The following is a 13,633-nucleotide window of genomic DNA, read 5'->3' as shown; positions in this document are numbered from 1 at the left end:
CCCGCATCCCGCCATGGCGGCCAGCCCGGCCTACGGCGAGGAGAAGGGGGGGTCCTCCAGCCTCGGGGAGCCCGAGTACGGCCACGACCCCGCCAGCGGGGGCATCTTCTCCTCCGACTACAAAAGGTGGGGACAACGCGGGGGGGACAGGGGACAACGGCCGAGCGCGGCCGGGTGGCCGCCACCGCAGGCCTTGGCCGCCGGCCGCAGCGGGGACCTGGTAGCCGGTTTGGGGGTGGCCGTGGTGCTCGGGTGGGGACGGGGACGGGGATTACGGTGGGGATGGGGATGAGGATGGAGATGGGGATGGGGACAGGGGACACGGTCACGCCGCTGTCGCTGCAGGTTGCAAAGGCCAGGGAGGATTTTTTGGGGAAAACTGCGGGGTTTTGGAGATGGTGTGATGGGAGGGATGTGTGGGGACACCCCCCCCCCTCACTGTACCCCCCCACCCCCTGGGCTGGGGGCACCCCGGGCACGGTGGCCCCATGCCAGGGTGTCCTGGCTCCCGTGGCTCTCGTGGGGTCCCCGGGTGATGGCACACCCCCCCCCCCGAGGTCCCCAGCAGGGGGGGACTGAGAACTGTCCCCCTGTGTGGGGCTGGCTGCTGGGGGGGGGACAGGGACGCAGAGGAAGGGGGGGGGGTCCCTGGAGCTGCGGGAACATGGGGCTCCCTTTGTCCCCCCCCAGCCCTGGAAGTGTCCCCCACTCTGGATGTGTCCCCTCCTCTGACCTGCTGGCTGTGTCCCCCCTCCCTGTCTCGCTGACGGTGTCCCCCCCTCCCCAGACTCCTTCCTAATGCCACAGCAGTGTCCCTCCGTCTGGCAGTGGCACCCCCCCACCCCTGGCAGCGTCCCCCAGTCTGGCAGTGTCCCCCCTCCCTGATCCCCTGGCAGTGTCCCTCCATCTGGCAGTGTCCCCCCAGTCCTGACCCCCCCCTGGCAGTGTCCCCCAGTCTGGCAGTGTCCCCCCTCCCTGATCCCCTGGCAGTGTCCCCCAGTCCGGCAGTGTCCCCCCAGTCCTGACCCCCCCCTGGCAGTGTCCCCCAGTCTGGCAGTGTCCCCCCAGTCTTGATCCCCTGACAGTGTCCCCCAGGCTGGATGTGTCCCCTCATCCCTGCCCTGCTGGCAGTCCCCCAGGTTGGCAGTGTCCCCCCTCCCTGACCCTCTGGCAGTGTCCCCCCATCTGTCAGTGTTCCCCATACGTGACCCCCTGGTAGTGTCCCCATCTCACAGTGCCCCCCCCCTTCCATGAGCCACCGGCAATGTCCCCCAGTTTGGCCATGTCCCCTCATCTCTGACCCCCTGGCAGTGTCCCCCAGCCTGGCAGTGTCCCCTGACCGTGATCCCCACTGACAGTGTCCTTCTAGCCCTGACCTGCCATCAATGTCCCCTGGTTTGGCAGTGTCCCCCCACCCTGCCCCACTGGCATTGTCCCCCACTCTGGCAACATCCCTCAGCCCTGACCACCCCGGCTGTGTCCCTCAGTCTGGCCAAGTCCCCCCCAGTGACCTGCCGTCGGTGTCCCCCACTCTGGCAGTGCTCCCCCAGCCCTGGCCCTCTGGCAGTGTCCCCCAGTCTGGCCAGGCCCCCCCATCTCTGACCCCCTGGCAGTGTCCCCCAGTCTGGCAGTGTCCCCCTCGTCCCTGACCCCCCCAGGCACTGTCCCTGTCACCTGTGTGCTGCCCTTCCCTGGAGTCTATCCCCTTGAGGCCACACCAGATCTGCCACTGTCCCCATGAGCCATGCATGGCACATGGGCCAAAAGAAATGCCCCCTAAGTGCCACCTCACCACCCAGGTGGGCCACCCACAGGTGTCCCATCCTGCCACCCCAGCACCCAGGTGGGCCACCCACAGGTGTCTCATCCTGCCACCCCACCACCCAGGTGGGACACCCACAGGTGTCCCATCCTGCCACCCCACCACCCAGGTGGGCCACCCACAGGTGTCCTATCCTGCCACCCCACCACCCAGGTGGGTGTTCCATCATGACGTGGGGTCCCTGGCCAGGACTGAGCCACTCAGAGCACCCAGGGAAGGGGGTCCCTGCAATGTCCCCAAGCCCCAGCTGAAGGATGGGTATCACTTGGGATGTGACACCCCAGGGTGGCCTCGTCCACCGGGAAGGGCGTCAGGATCGTGGATGCAACCCAACCCCAACCCCAGCATCAGGTTTCAGCTGGCAGTGCTGGGAGGAGGAGCGGGGCCACAGCCCTGCCACCATCCCCAGGGCCACCACCCCCAGCCGAAGCCATGCTGTCCCTGCCGCCGGTGCAGAAGCTGCTGCGGCAGCTACCGGCGGGGCCAGCTGGGCGGCCAAAAACCCCGTCGGGTGGTGACACGGCTGAGGAGGTGACGAGCCCAGTGCTGGCCATCGAGGCCGGACAACCTGCCTGCTACAGCGCCCTGCGAGCTGACGAGCTGCGGCCGCTCGCCAACCCTGAGCCCATGGTGGCCACCAGCACCGGGCCACCACCGCGGTAAGACCTCCCCAAGGACCCCCTCGGGATCCTCCGGCAACGGTGGCTCTGGCTGAGCGTTGTCCCCTGGGTGCCACCCCCAGCTGCTGTGGATGGACGCGCCTTGGAGGTCCCCCATGCTTCAGTGGGGACAGATGTCCCTTAGAAGAGGGGACACTGGTGACAACCAGCCTTATAAAAGGGGATGGTGGTGGCATTTGGCCAGCCCAAGGAGGGTACTGGGGAAGGGCGCTGCATCAGGGTGCACCGGCACATCCATGCCACCATGCCCAGGAGGGGACAAGGGACACCCAGCCAAGCTGGGCTGGTGGCCGGGATGGAGCTGACGATGGGCGATGTGATTTGGGGACACCGTGGGGTGACAACCACGGCTGGGCTGGGACAGGGTCCTCATCCCAGCACCCGGGATGCGGACAGAGCTGGGTGCCAGCACCATGGCCGTCCCTCCAGCTCCTCTTTCACCTGGCTGTAACCCAACTCCTGTCCCCATCAATATTGCATGGTGGAGGGTCAGGTTCCTGGTGGCAAGCTGGGAGCGTGAAAAGAAAGACTAAAAATGGCTAAAAATGGGTAAAAATGGGTAAAAAACGCTAAAAAGAGCAAATGGGAATTTTTTTTCCCCTGGTGTGGCGCAGGCATGATGACCTCAAGGAGATGCTCGATAGCAACAAGGATTCCCTCAAGCTGGAGGCCATGAAGAGGATTGTGGCGGTGGGTGTCACTGCCACTGGCAGGGAGCACTGTGGGTGCCAAGCGAGCCGTGCCGTGCCGTGCTGTGCTGTGCCATGCCGGCCACCGTGCATCACGCTGCTCCTTTACCCCTTAGATGATCGCCCGGGGGAAAAATGCCTCGGACCTCTTCCCAGCTGTGGTGAAAAACGTCGCCTGCAAGAACATTGAGGTGAGGAAGGTCTTGGGTTGCCCTGGTAGCACCCATGGGTGTCCCCAGGGTCTGATGCCTCCCCTGCAGGAGGGTTTTGGGGGACGGGCTGGGTTTTGGGGAGCTCTGAGGTGGCCCCACCACCTTCACCTCCCAGGTGAAGAAGCTGGTGTATGTCTACTTGGTGCGTTATGCGGAGGAGCAGCAGGATCTGGCCCTGCTCTCCATCTCCACCTTCCAGCGAGGACTCAAGGTGAGCTGGTTTGGGGACACAGGGGGTGGGGGCCAGGGGAACAGCGAGCCCCCACGGCCACGCTGTAGCCCCCCGCATGTCCCCACAGGACCCCAACCAGCTGATCCGCGCCAGCGCCCTGCGAGTCCTCTCCAGCATCCGCGTGCCCATCATCGTGCCCATCATGATGTTGGCCATCAAGGAGGCCGCCTCGGACATGTCCCCATACGTGCGCAAGACGGCCGCCCACGCCATCCCCAAGCTGTACAGGTAATGGGGGGTCGGCTGCTAAATTTGGGGGCACCCATAAGGGTCCAGTGGTGGGGTCTCAGCTGCTTGGTGCCGGCAGGGACAGGCTGGGGTGGTGGGGGAGCTTGGTCTGGCTGCACCTGCCCTGCTCTTCTCTTGCAGCCTTGACTCGGACCAGAAGGACCAGCTCATCGAAGTGATCGAGAAGCTGCTGGCGGACAAGACCACGGTGAGCGGGTCACTGCGTCTCCCCTGCCTTTACATCTGGGGATGTCACCATCCCTGCTGACCTGGTGTCTTCGTGGGAATGCAGATGTCCCCACCAAATTGGTGTCCTCATGGGGACACAGCCACCCATGCCACCATCGCCACCAAACTGGCATCATGATGAAGATGCCACCACCCTGGTGAGTCACCCCAGGCTTTTCCTCCTCAGTTGGTGGCCGGCAGCGTGGTGATGGCATTCGAGGAGGTCTGCCCAGAGCGCATTGACCTCATCCACAAGAACTACCGCAAGCTCTGCAACCTGCTCATCGACGTGGAGGAGTGGGGGCAGGTGGTCATCATCAACATGCTGACCCGCTACGCGCGCACCCAGTTCCTCAGCCCCAACCAGAACGTGAGTGCGGGAGCCTCGGGGTGCCCCGGGAGCCCCCTGGGAGGTGGGGTGAAGAAGGGTGCTGTTGGGGTGGTGAAGGTGTCCTACCTACTGGCAGGAGTCCTTGTTGGAGGAGAGCACTGAGAAGGCTTTCTACGGCTCTGAGGAGGAGGACGCCAAGGACGCCAAGGCAGAGGCGGCCTCGTTGGCCAAGCGCAAGCCCTACGTCATGGATCCTGACCACCGCCTGCTTCTGCGCAACACCAAGCCCCTGCTGCAGAGCCGCAACGCCGCGGTGAGCCCCCTGCCCCAACCCTGTCCACCCCCAGAGGCCACCAGTGGTGTCCAGCAGCCTGGGCTTATGATGTCCCCACTGACCAAGGAGTCACCAGGGTGCTTGAGGGACACCCAGAGATGGGCGTCCCCAGGGATGGGCTTCCTCTGCGTGCTGCCGAGTGGGGCTCTGGAGGACACAGCCATCTCCTAGGGTGTCCCTGTGTTCACCAGGTGACACTTGGGTGTCTCCTCACAGGTGGTGATGGCCGTGGCACAGCTCTACTTCCACCTGGCACCCAAGGCAGAGGTTGGCGTCATTGCCAAGGCACTGGTGCGGCTCCTGCGGAGTCACAGGTCTGTGGTGACCACATTGCGGTGGTCTCCTACCCCACCACCCCAGCCTGTGAGACCCACGGGGAGCCCCAAGACCCTGGGAGAGACCCCCAAAAAGCCCATCCCAGCAGGGACGTCAGGTTGAGGCAAACTGCCAAAAAAGAGGGCTTTTTGGCCCGGCCCAGCCCAGACATGGGGTGGCAGCATCATGGTGGCACCAGTCTGGTGGTGGGTCCTGCCCCTTCTTCACAAGGATGTGCTGGCGGGTTCTGCCCTGTCCCGCTGATGGTGGTCCCCTCTTTGTCCCCACAGTGAGGTACAGTACGTCGTGCTTCAGAACGTGGCCACCATGTCCATCAAAAGGCGGGTGAGTCTCAGATGCGGTGTGGAAGGAGGTGGCCCTGTTGACTCTGGAGCGGAATGAGGGCTAGGCAGCAGGGTAACCAGGGCCAGCTGCCTGCAGGTGGCCTTGGTGAGGGGGGCACAGGGATGGCACTAATGCCACTGGCTCTGCGTGCAGGGGATGTTTGAGCCCTACCTGAAGAGCTTCTACATCCGCTCCACAGACCCCACACAGATCAAGATCCTCAAGGTGAGCTGGAAACACCCGTCAGAACCCATCACTGGTGGCTTTGGGGCTTCATGGAGTCCTTCCCTGTGGGGCAGCTGGGGACAGGAGGACAGTGAGGACCCTGTGCCCTGGCACCATGCCCCCATGCTGCCCATCTCTTCCTCTTTCCTGCAGCTGGAGGTCCTCACCAACCTGGCCAATGAGACCAACATCTCCACCATCCTGCGGGAGTTCCAGGTATGCTATAGCCATACTGAGGCCACCGGGGTGCCACCCTGGCATGGCTCTGTGTGCCAAAACACCACGATAGAGAGTAGGGAGGAGAGTCCCACCAGGAGTGGGCTGAGGCCATGCCAACCCCATGGGTGGCTCCAAAGAGCCCCAACGTGTGACCACCACATGGGAGGATGTCTGGCACTGGCACGTGGATGACATGTCATATGTCCCCCTCATGCCTGCGCAGACCTACATCCGCAGCATGGACAAGGACTTCGTGGCAGCCACCATCCAAGCCATTGGGCGTTGTGCCACCAACATTGGGAAGGTGCGGGACACCTGCCTCAACGGCCTGGTCCAGCTCCTCTCCAACCGCGATGGTGAGTGTGTGCGGTGGGGGCAAAATGGGGCCACCACCGCTCTTGGGGAAGGACACTGCTGAGGATGGGTCTCTGCCCGCAGAGCTGGTGGTGGCCGAATCTGTGGTGGTCATCAAAAAGCTGCTGCAGATGCAGCCGGCCCAGCACAGCGAGATCATCAAGCACATGGCCAAGCTCACCGACAACATCCAGGTGGGTCAGGGCATTGTGTGGCCCCTGGAACCAGGGGGGTGGCAGCGGTGCCACATGCCTGAGGGCATTTTGCAGGTGCCGATGGCACGGGCCAGCATCTTGTGGCTCATCGGCGAGTACTGCGAGCACGTGCCCAAGATCGCACCTGACGTGCTGCGCAAGATGGCCAAGACCTTCACCAACGAGGAGGACATCGTCAAGCTTCAGGTCATCAACCTGGCGGCTAAGCTCTACCTGACCAACTCCAAGCAGGTACCAAGGATGCGGCCCCACAGCGTGCCTCAGTTTCCCCACCGGGGAGGGAGAGGCTGGCCCTGAGCGTGTCTCCTGGTGCAGAGCAAGCTGCTGACCCAGTACGTCCTCAACTTGGCCAAGTACGACCAGAATTACGACATCCGTGACCGGGCTCGCTTCATCCGCCAGCTCATTGTGCCCACCGAGAAGAGCGGGGCCCTCAACAAGTATGCCAAGAAACTCTTCCTGGCCCAAAAACCTGCTCCCATCTTGGAGTCCTCCTTCAAAGGTACCCACCCCTGGTTGCAGGGCATGGGGATATGGTGAGAGCTGTCCCCACAGTGCTGCATGGCTGTCCCCGAGCTGCCACCAGCTCTCGTGTTGCTGTAGATCGAGACCATTTCCAGCTGGGTTCCCTGTCCCACCTGCTCAATGCTAAGGCCGTGGGCTACCAGGAGCTGCCCGACTGGCCGGACGAGGCCCCGGACCCCTCCGTGAGGAACGTGGAGGTGCGCGGAGCATCCCAGGGTGCTGGGGTGCATGATGGGGCTGAGGTGGGGGCATCGCCTCGAGATCTTGGGAGAGCCCCAGAAGGTGCCCAGGTGCTGCTCAGCTGCCCCATGTCTCCTCTCTGGTGCCTACACACCCACTTGGGCACAGGAGGGGGGCAAGGGCTGCTGTTTGGGCCACCCACCCACGGGCGATGGCCCTGCTCCATCAACCCTGTGCTGGCAGGTTCCTGAGTGGACCAAGTGCACCAGCCGGGAGAAGAGGAAGGAGAAGGTGGAGAAACCTTTCTACTCCGACTCAGAGGGCGAGTCAGGGCCCACAGAGTCAGCGGACAGTGGTGAGGACCCAGTGACATGGGAGGGCATGGGGCAAGGGTCACTGTGGCAGGGACATCAGGCCACCATGATGGGGCATCAGGCAGGTGCCATCGTAGTGGGGAATGGGGCAGGAGCCACTATGATGGGGCATCAGGCAAGGAACACCATGGTGGGGTATGAGGCAGGAACCACCACAGTGGGGCATCAAGCAGGTGCCACAATTGTGGGGCATTGGGCAGGGTGTCCCCATCGTGGTGGGGACGTGGCAGGAGACAATGTAGGGATGTGTCAGGGGGATGCGGGGAAGCAGTGGGATGCAGTGGGACGCAGTGGGACGCAGTGGGATGCAGTGGGAGGCTGGGGGGACGCAGTGGGACACAGCCTGGAGCTGTGGGGCCGTGGGGGGCCGCAGTAGCACGGCTGAGCCGTGCCTTCCGCAGACCCCGAGACCGTCAGCGAGGAGAGCGGCAGCAGCAGCAGCTCCAGCAGCTCCAGCTCCGGCAGCGAGGAGGAGGAGGACGAGGAAGAGGAGGAGGAAGGCGGCGGGGAGCAGTCAGAGGACAAGGAGGAGGAGGAGGAGAAGAGGCCGAAGAGAAAGGAGAAGGAAGGCTCCCGGAAGGCAGCGCCGGGGAGCGCGGGCAGGTACCCTCTGGGAAAGCGGGGTGCCCCCACCGAACCCCACCCTGGTCCCCCCTGAAGCCAGGCTCTCCCCGCAGTGAGGAAGAGGAGGAGGAGGAGGGGGTGAAGAAGGCCAAGAAGAAGAAGAAGGCGTCACAGGGGAGGAAGAGCCGCACCGAGACCTCGTCGGAGGAGGCCAGCGCCTCGGAGAGCAGCTCCTCGGGCTCCGGCTCAGGCTCCGAGGTGGAGGCCAAGCGGAGGAAGGTGGTGAGGGGAGGCCTGGGGGGCAGCGTGGGGACCCCCAGACCCCCCATTCACACCCCGCCCCGTCTCTCTGTCCCCTCGCAGCCCCCCAGCAGCAGGACAGGCCCCAAGGAGATCTCTCTGCTTGACCTGGATGACTGTGAGTGGCTGAGGGATGGCCGTCATGGTGGCACTGGGGAAACTGAGGCACGGGCACCCATCCTGGTGGGGTCAGGGGTCCGCAGGTCCTTTGGGGGCTGCTGAGTTGGGGTGGGGACCGGTGGGGTGAGTGGTCCTTGTCCCCAGAGGGTGGCTGTGGGACAGGTGACAGTGCCAGCGGGGTTGTGCCTGTTGGGGCTGTGCCCATGGGAGTGTCCCCATGCGGCTGTGCCTGTGGGGTCATGCCTATGGGGTTGTCCCCATGCAGGTGTGCCACCAGGGCTGTCTCCATGGGGCTGTGGCTCATCAGAGCTCTGTTAACCCTTTCCTCCCCCCCCAGTCACCCCCGCTCCTCCCCAGCCCGTCCCCTCCAGCGGCATCGTCTCCACCAGCCTGGTGACCGACCTGGAGGGCCTCACGCTCACCGACACCTCCCTGGCACCCACCGTAAGTGTCCCCAATGTCCTTCCCGGGAGGTTCCTGGGACCGCAGAGAATGGGGTCAGCAGCCGCCGCCGATCCCCGGCAGCTGCTGAGCCCGGCGTTCGGCGCGGTGAGGACCTACGAGCTGCTGCACCGCATGGCGGGCGAGGGGCTCGCGGTCGAGTACTGCTTCAGCCGCCGGCCCTTCCCGGGGGACCCCCACATGGTGGCCGTCCAGATCCAGATCTCCAACAACACCGACGGCGAGGTGAAGAGCCTGCGGGTCAGCGAGCCCAAGCCGCTCTCCGGCATGAGGATCCAGGAGTTCCCCGAGATCGGTACGGCACAGCCACGATGCTGCGGGGTGGGGGGGACGGGGACAAGGGTCGGCTGGTGGAGGGGACACAGGACGCGGTGGCAGCCCTGTGGTTTCAGAGCGCCTGGCGCCCGGGGACACGGCCAGTGTGGTGATGGGCATCGACTTCTGCGACTCCACCCAGGCGGCCAACTTCCAGCTGTGGTGAGCGCCCGGCGGCGGGCAGGAAGGGACGAGGGGTCCCAGGGGATGGGGACAGCGTGGGGTGCTCCACGGATGGGGGACAGCAGGGCAGGGCACGGGTGCTCCAGAGGATGGGGGAAGTGGGATGGACACCAACATCACTCCAGGGGACTTGGGGCAGCAGGGGACAGGTGACAGTCGGACAGGGCATGGGGTGCCCCAGGGGGCGGCAGGACAGGGCATGGGGTACCCCAGGGGACAGGTGACAGCTGGCCAGGGCATGGGGTGCCCCAGGGGACAGCTGGACAGGGCATGAGGTGCCCTAGGGGACAGCAGGACAGGGCATGGGGTGCTCCAGGGGACAGCAGGACAGGGCATGGGGTGCCCCAGGGCATTGGGGACAGCTGGACAGGCACCAACATCCTTCCAGGGGATGGAGGACAGCATGAGATGCCCCAGGGGACAGTGGGACAAGGTCCCTCTGGGGGATAGGGGACAGCAGGGTGGGCACCAGGGTCCTTCCAGGGGAGGGGGGGACACCAAGATGGGCATGGGGTAGTCAGGGGACAGCAGGACAGGCATGAGGGTCTCTGCAGAGGACAAGAAGGTGGCAGCAGCCCCATGTCCGTCCTGATGGGTTCCTCCTATTCCTGAAGCCTTTTGTACCTCAGTTTCCCTCCAGCCGTCCCCTGCCCAGGGCATGGATGGGAAGCGGGACCCGGGGTGGGGACATTTTGAGCGCGTGCCCCTCTCACCCGCCTGTCTCCCCAGTACCCACACACGCCACTTCTACGTCTCCATCCAGCCGCCCGTGGGGGAGCTCATGGCCCCCGTCTTCATGAGCGAGAACGAGTTCAAGAAGGAGCAGGGTGAGTGGGGGATGGGGACAGGGACAGGGTGGCACCCACCGCCCCAGGCGCTGACGCTCACCCCCCCCCCTCCCCCGTTTTGTCCCCTCTGCCACCCCCGCCGTGGCCCTAGAGCACCTCGCGCGGCCGGGCCAGGGTAAGTGGCCGCTCCGCAGGTCCCTAGAGTAGCTCTGCTCCCCTCATCCCCCTCCTGCACCCCACGGGTCGGGGTGACCATCCTGGCGACTCGGTGGCCCCGACAGGTCCCCTCACTGCACAGAGGGCTCGTGCCACCCCTGCACTGTGTCCGGTGAGTGACGGGGACACCCTGGCCCCGTGTCCCCGTGCTCCTGGAGCGGCAGCATCCCGCCCTGGCCCCGCAGATGGGGGTCTGCGCTGAGCAGTGGGTGCTTGGTAGCACCCGGCCCTATCGCTGCTGGTGACCAGAGGAGCCCGTCCCCAGGGACGTGGCTGCTGCCACCGGGCAGGGACGCAGGGACAAGCCCGGGAAGAAGGATTTTCCCGAATCCATCTCTGCCGGGCTGGAGAGGAGCAAGCAGGGCGGCCAGTCTGGGATGTTGTGGGGGACCCGGATGCAGGGAGCTGGCGGCTGGAGGGACTTGGTTTGGGGACGGCAAAATGGGTCCCCGGCAGGGACACGGCCGCTGGGTGCGTGGCCGGAGATGGGCAGGTGCCTCTGCTGCCCGCTCCAGGGAAGCTGATGGGCATGAGCGAGATCACGGAGAAGCTGACGCTGCCTGAGAAATGCCGGAGCGACCACGCCATCGTCCAGCAAGTGACCTCGGCCGCCAACGTGGGCCGCGTGCCCTGCGGTGCCGACAACGAGTACAGGTAACCAGACCCCGCACCGGGACCAGGCAGGCGCTGTCACCGCTCCGGTCCTACCCGAATCACAGCGGGGGACACGCAGGGCTTCTTTTAGGACAAGGGGCCTGCATGAACCCACGCGTGATGGTGGCTGTGGGTGGCAAACGCCTACCTGGTCCCCACCAGAGCATCCCGGGGGACGGGAGGGTGACAGGACAGCTCGCCCTGACGCCCTGTGTTCGCCCACGGGCAGGTTCGCGGCCAAGACGGTGACCAGCGGGAGCCTGGTGCTCATCACCCTGGAGCGACGGGAGGGCGCCGCGGCCCAGCTGACCGTCAACAGTGAGAAGATGGTTATCGGCACCATGCTGGTGAAGGACATCGTCCAGGCCCTGGCACAGTGACAGCCGGGCGCCCGCCGCGCCCACGGCCCTGTCCTCCCATGCCACTCTGCCCCACACCGCTCCCCAAAACCCTCCCTGCCCCAATTTCTGCTGGGTTATTCCCCACCTCGATCCCCAGAGGGGCAGCAGGCGGCCACCCCTGGGGCCAGCTTCGCTGCTGGGAGGAAAGAGCGGGATGGGACAGACAGGACGCAGGGCAATGTCCCTCTCGGAGGGGCAGCGGCAGCTCCAGCCTCCACGTGTCTCCAGTCCCCGGCCCCTCGCCACTGTCTCCCAGTGTAACCCCTATTTATTATGGCCAGGATCTCCCAATAAAGCTCTTCTCGAACCCGCTCCCGTCCCCTCCTCTGCTCTGTGTGCACAGCGGCCGGATCAGCCCCAAACTGCCCCCACGCCTCCCCCGGGGCAGCAACGGGGGACATCAGGGGACCAGCCATTCCTTAGGCAACTGGGGGACATGTGAGTCCCCTGTGGCTGGCACTTCGTGAATTGGGTGGCTGCTGGCTCTTGGAGAAAACCCAGCACCAACATGCAGGGTCGGGGTAAACCCCTCAGCAGAGGGCGGGAGGCGTTCAGTCCCGACCAGGGAGCTGAGGAGTCCTGGGACGTTTCCAGCTATTTATTCAAAGCAGAAATGCTCGTGCTTTGACCGCAGAAATACCTGCTACGTCAGGGCTGAGTCTATTCTGCAGTGTCACTGGAGGGATTCCTGGGGCCGGCTCCAGGAGGCTTTTCATCTCCAAACAGGAAAAAAAAAAAGAAATTTGACTCTTGATCAAGATCTCTCCTCCCAGCGTGGGCTGGGTGGGATTTAAGAGAGCCCCGGCTCTCCCTTTCCAAAGCCACAGCCCAGAGGGCTGGAGGGACAGGCCCAGCACTGGAGGGAGAGGATAAGCAAAGGATGCACAGGAAGGTCTGAACCCCAAATCGCCTCAACCCCAACCCCTTCTGCTGCTGCAAAAAGAGCGAGGGGCTTCTTTTTCCAGCACGTGAGTAGGAGATGAAATAAAATCACCTTTATTTTTTTGATGGGTGAGGAAACACTGGCCAGGGCGGCAGCACCACCAATCGCTGGGCACCAAGCGTTCATTCCTGCAGGTAAAAAGCCTGTTTCCACAAGGAACGGGGCCAGAGCCGCAGCGCTCGGAGGGGCTGGGGCCAGTGGCACCGCCACCACCTCATTTCCCTTGGGAGGGAGGGGGCTGTTGTATCATAGAATCACAGACTGGTTTGGGTTGGAAGGGACCTTAAAGATCATCCAGTTCCAACCCCCCTGCCACAGGCAGGGACACCTTCCACCAGACCAGGTTGCTCCAAGCCCCATCCAGCCTGGCCTTGAACACTGCCAGGGAGGGGGCAGCCACAGCTTCTCTGGGCAACCTGGGCCAGGGTCTCACCACCCTCACAGGAAAGAATTTCTTCCTAATATCTCATCTCAATCTCCCCTCTTTCAGTGTAAAACCATTCCCCCTCGTCCTGTCGCTCCATGCCCTTGTAAAAAGTCCCTCTCCAGCTTTCCTGTAGCCCCTTCAGGTACTGGAAGGTGCTAGAAGGTCTCCCTGGAGCCTTCTCTTCTCCAGGCTGAACAGCCCCAGCTCTCTCAGCCTGTCTCCATAGCAGAGGGGCTCCAGCCCTCTGATCATCTTCGTGGCCTCCTCTGGACAGAAGGACAATATACATATACCTTCTTCCCAGTCTGAAACAGCGACTCTAAAGATAAGCAGTACACAACCTGTAGGACCACAAGCGGACAAGCTCCTCAGTGTATAAAATATCTGCCAGGGAGGGGGCAGTCACAGCTTCTCTGGGCAACCTGGGCCAGTGTCTCACCACCCTCACAGGAAGGAATTTCTTCCTGATATCTCATCTCAATCTCCCCTCTTTCAGTTTAAACCCCTCGGGGGCCCCATTCCCCTCACAGGGAACGTCACAGGCGCTGCGGTGGCCCCGGGGGAGGCTCAAGGCACCGTCGGGCGTCGTGAGGTGATGAAACGCCACCGCCCCAAGGCGGGAAGCGGCGCCCGCCCAGCGCCCCGCGCGGTGCACGCCGGGATAGAGGAGGAGTAATTGGGGGGTGGGGGGCGTGGGTGCGCGCCACGAGGCGGGCGGGCCGCGCGCGCATGCGCCACAGCCCCTCCCCTCA

At 64.2% G+C, this 13,633-nt stretch overlaps 1 protein-coding gene across 4 annotated transcripts; it reads left to right on the top strand.

Moving 5' to 3' along the window:
- Nucleotides 1-11,813, top strand: AP3B2 (adaptor related protein complex 3 subunit beta 2). 4 transcript variants are annotated; one of them, XM_068409951.1, is made up of 27 exons: nt 1-126; nt 3,117-3,192; nt 3,308-3,382; nt 3,519-3,614; nt 3,703-3,863; nt 4,005-4,071; nt 4,279-4,461; nt 4,559-4,735; nt 4,973-5,070; nt 5,362-5,416; nt 5,570-5,641; nt 5,795-5,857; nt 6,084-6,216; nt 6,299-6,408; nt 6,484-6,660; nt 6,745-6,931; nt 7,033-7,151; nt 7,378-7,489; nt 7,910-8,111; nt 8,186-8,351; nt 8,436-8,490; nt 8,830-8,936; nt 9,018-9,249; nt 9,347-9,431; nt 10,182-10,279; nt 10,972-11,110; nt 11,340-11,813. In XM_068409951.1, the coding sequence occupies exons 1-27, from the start codon at nt 14-16 to the stop codon at nt 11,488-11,490; spliced, it is 3,309 nt and encodes a 1,102-aa protein (XP_068266052.1). In that variant the 5' UTR covers nt 1-13; the 3' UTR covers nt 11,491-11,813. The 4 variants fall into 4 exon arrangements, with proteins under 4 accessions (XP_068266052.1, XP_068266051.1, XP_068266050.1 ...); XM_068409950.1 differs by having other exon boundaries at nt 6,299-6,660; nt 8,186-8,330; XM_068409949.1 differs by having other exon boundaries at nt 6,299-6,660.
- Nucleotides 11,814-13,633: the final 1,820 nt, after the last annotated feature.

Source organism: Nyctibius grandis, chromosome 11 (assembly GCF_013368605.1).
Source record: "Nyctibius grandis isolate bNycGra1 chromosome 11, bNycGra1.pri, whole genome shotgun sequence".
Classification (NCBI taxonomy): Eukaryota; Metazoa; Chordata; class Aves; order Nyctibiiformes; family Nyctibiidae; genus Nyctibius; species Nyctibius grandis.
Note: the sequence above shows the minus strand (reverse complement) of the source record. Positions and strands in the feature narration are given on the sequence as shown.

Coding starts and splice junctions, on each gene's coding strand:
- AP3B2 (XM_068409949.1), top strand. CDS start 14: ATGGCGGCCAGCCCGGCCTACGGCGAGGAGAAGGGGGGGTCCTCCAGC. Junction 5,642..5,794: donor CACAGATCAAGATCCTCAAG/GTGAGCTGGAAA, acceptor TCTTTCCTGCAG/CTGGAGGTCCTCACCAACCT. Junction 10,280..10,971: donor CGAGTTCAAGAAGGAGCAGG/GTGAGTGGGGGA, acceptor TGCCCGCTCCAG/GGAAGCTGATGGGCATGAGC.